This window comes from Buceros rhinoceros, unplaced genomic scaffold (genome assembly GCF_000710305.1).
Source record: "Buceros rhinoceros silvestris isolate BGI_N320 unplaced genomic scaffold, ASM71030v1 scaffold9136, whole genome shotgun sequence".
NCBI lineage: Eukaryota > Metazoa > Chordata > Aves > Bucerotiformes > Bucerotidae > Buceros > Buceros rhinoceros.
Genome location: NW_010418045.1, coordinates 19,984 through 22,498, shown reverse-complemented (window position 1 = coordinate 22,498; position 2,515 = coordinate 19,984). Strand labels below are relative to the sequence as shown.

The 2,515-nt window shown below is 42.3% G+C and overlaps 1 protein-coding gene across 1 annotated transcript in view; it reads left to right on the top strand.

Annotated features, from left to right (window-relative positions):
- The first annotated feature begins 1,583 nt into the window (after positions 1–1,583).
- Positions 1,584–2,515, top strand: part of DAPP1 (dual adaptor of phosphotyrosine and 3-phosphoinositides) — a 14,179-nt gene continuing 13,247 nt past the window's right edge. Inside the window, exons 1-2 of the mRNA XM_010138383.1 lie at positions 1,584–1,603; positions 2,225–2,347. Coding sequence (XP_010136685.1) covers positions 1,584–1,603; positions 2,225–2,347 — 143 coding nt within the window. The remainder of the gene's footprint in view (positions 1,604–2,224; positions 2,348–2,515) is intronic.

Below are 2,515 nucleotides of genomic sequence, written 5' to 3'. Positions count from 1 at the left end.
TGAATGAGCCACGTCTCCCACCTTGATTTACCTGAAAATTTCAAAGAATTGTCTAAAAGATTTTTTTTAAAAAAGATAAATAGGATTCCCCCTTTTACAAATACTTAAATTCAACCGAAGTGTATCTGGTGGTGTCTAACCGCAGGGCTTAGGTTTAGGTTTGGTTTTAGTCCTGTTTACTTGTATTCGTGTCATCAGGAAGGCTTGACTGGGAGAGCAGACTGTTTGCATAGGTGTGTATTTATTTACCTTCCTGGTGGTCAGTGTGCAAATGCTAAACGTTCCACAGCGTTTTTAAATTTTACCTGCGTTCATGCAACTGGAACAAATTTTGAGTGACCGTTTTCACAGTGGACTCTGCAAATAACCTGACAGTCGTTGCTGATTGAACCGTCTGTGACGGCTGGGAGAAGAGAAAATATAGCTACGTCTAACACAGTCACTTTGGCACTAGGATCTGTGTTATTGTCCCACTTTTTAAGATGAGCAAGAGGAACACGGTGACATTTGAGGGACTTTTGTCTGAGATGGCGTATTTAGGCAAGAAAAGTAGTGCAGCCTTGTCAGCTGAGATTTTAAACTGCACTTTAAAACATTATTTTCCCAATTAAGTGGCTGGTTTTGTTTGGGTTTTTTTTCCCCCCCCACATAGTGGTAAAATTCCATTAGTCACTGGCCTTTTATGTGCAAAGAGAAAGTAGATTTAAAACCAACATTTTTAAAACTTGAGTGACTTCTATTTTAAAATTTTAGTAAAGGGCTTTTTAGAAATAAGGTAACAGCGCACTTATGAGCAACCACGCATTGAATATGTCTCCTTTATGAAAATGACCCCTTACAGATTTTCTCAATGTATGCCTCTCTTGCACAGAAGTGACAGAAACAGCGTTTATGAAATTCCACCCAAAACATGGTGGTGTCTTCTCAGCTATAGGTCTGGCCAAGTGTGCATGCTGGTAGGATCCTCCTACCAGATCAGGACAGATCTGACCTTTGACTGTTACTTGGGCAGTTAATCCCAAAGCGAATTTTGGCTAACAGGTGTTTCAGAGGATGACACTTTGATCTTTAAATATTCATTATTTTATTCTACTCTGTGGATGGTCCACGGAGCACGTTCTAGAGCCAAAGCAGCAATGCCCTTCCTGTATTGAGTTTCACATGGATCTTGTCTTCCACAGGGTTAACAGTCCGGAGTCTCTTAGAAAGCAATTTATCAGCCAGCTGGCCTTTCAAATCGGCAGCCATCTAAATTCAGAGTTAAGACTTTGTGTGAGATGCCAAGTTTAGAGGCCACTTGCAATGAACAGATAAGGAGAAAGAGTATACAATTACACCTCGTTTCAGTCTGAAGAGTGCCGTGGCGCAAATGCCAGAAAATGCTGTCTGTGCTCACACTTCTGCTTTCAGTCAAACTGTATTTCTCTGGCAGAAGCAGTAATAGCCTATGATCCCACTACTACAGGCACACACAGTTTAAATGAAGAGGAGGGTTTTTTCTGTGGATTCCTTGGGGATTTTTTCATACCAAAAGATTAATGAAGCAGGTGTTTAGATGTTTTCCTGCTTTGCTCAGACCACATATGGCCGAGCGGCAAGAATGGTGAGATTTCCTAAATTATCACTTCAAATTCTGTCAGTTAATTTTGGTCGCTTCCTCTGTTCCTTCTTCCGAAAAGGTTATGCTTCAAATGAAGACTTTAAGTTTAGGCAAACATGTTTAACTGCAGATCTGAGCAGTGCGGATGAAGTGAGTTGTGGGAAATGCAGAGTCTGAGAGGAGTTTAAGTGTGGCCTGTTTGCCCCAGAAGAGGAAGTGTACCAAAGCGTGTAGCTATGTCAGGAAGTACAGATTCTGAAAATAGACGAAGGATCCTGCATATCCCCCCAAACTGCTTTCACCTTATCAGCCTAGACCTGGGTAATTTGGTGCTTAGGCAAGTAGCATCTGTAGGGTTTTTTAGATTCAGCAAGCTGTCAGCTGTTTGTACACAACTTTGTAGTTAACAAAAAATAAATAGGTTTCTGAGCGTGTCGGAAGGAAGGTGGTGAGAGGGGCACCATTCCGTGTAACCGGTGTGTGCCTGCGAGGAGGATGGTAACTCAGAATTGTAGCAGCGTTAGTTATGGTCCTTCCTCTTTCTGTAACTTGGCTCCATAACCCAGCAGAAGCTGTCAGTTAAGAACCGAGTGAGTGATGCTTTAACCCCTTCTGTCTTCCCAGGTGGTATCATGATAATCTTACCCGACATGCAGCAGAAGCGCTGCTGCTTTCCAACGGGCAGGATGGAAGCTATCTCTTGAGGAAGAGTAATGAAAGGGAGGATTTGTACTCCCTCTCTGTAAGGTAGAGTATGGAGAGATGTGAATTTATCTAACACCACACAGCTGGCAGTTTCAAAGTCTTTGCTTACTCCCATGTTTGCTCGCGTGCCTCATGCATCGAGATGACCTGCAGATTTATTCCTAGGGCTTGAGCTATTTTAATATGTATTCCTAGTGGTGTAATCCTGCT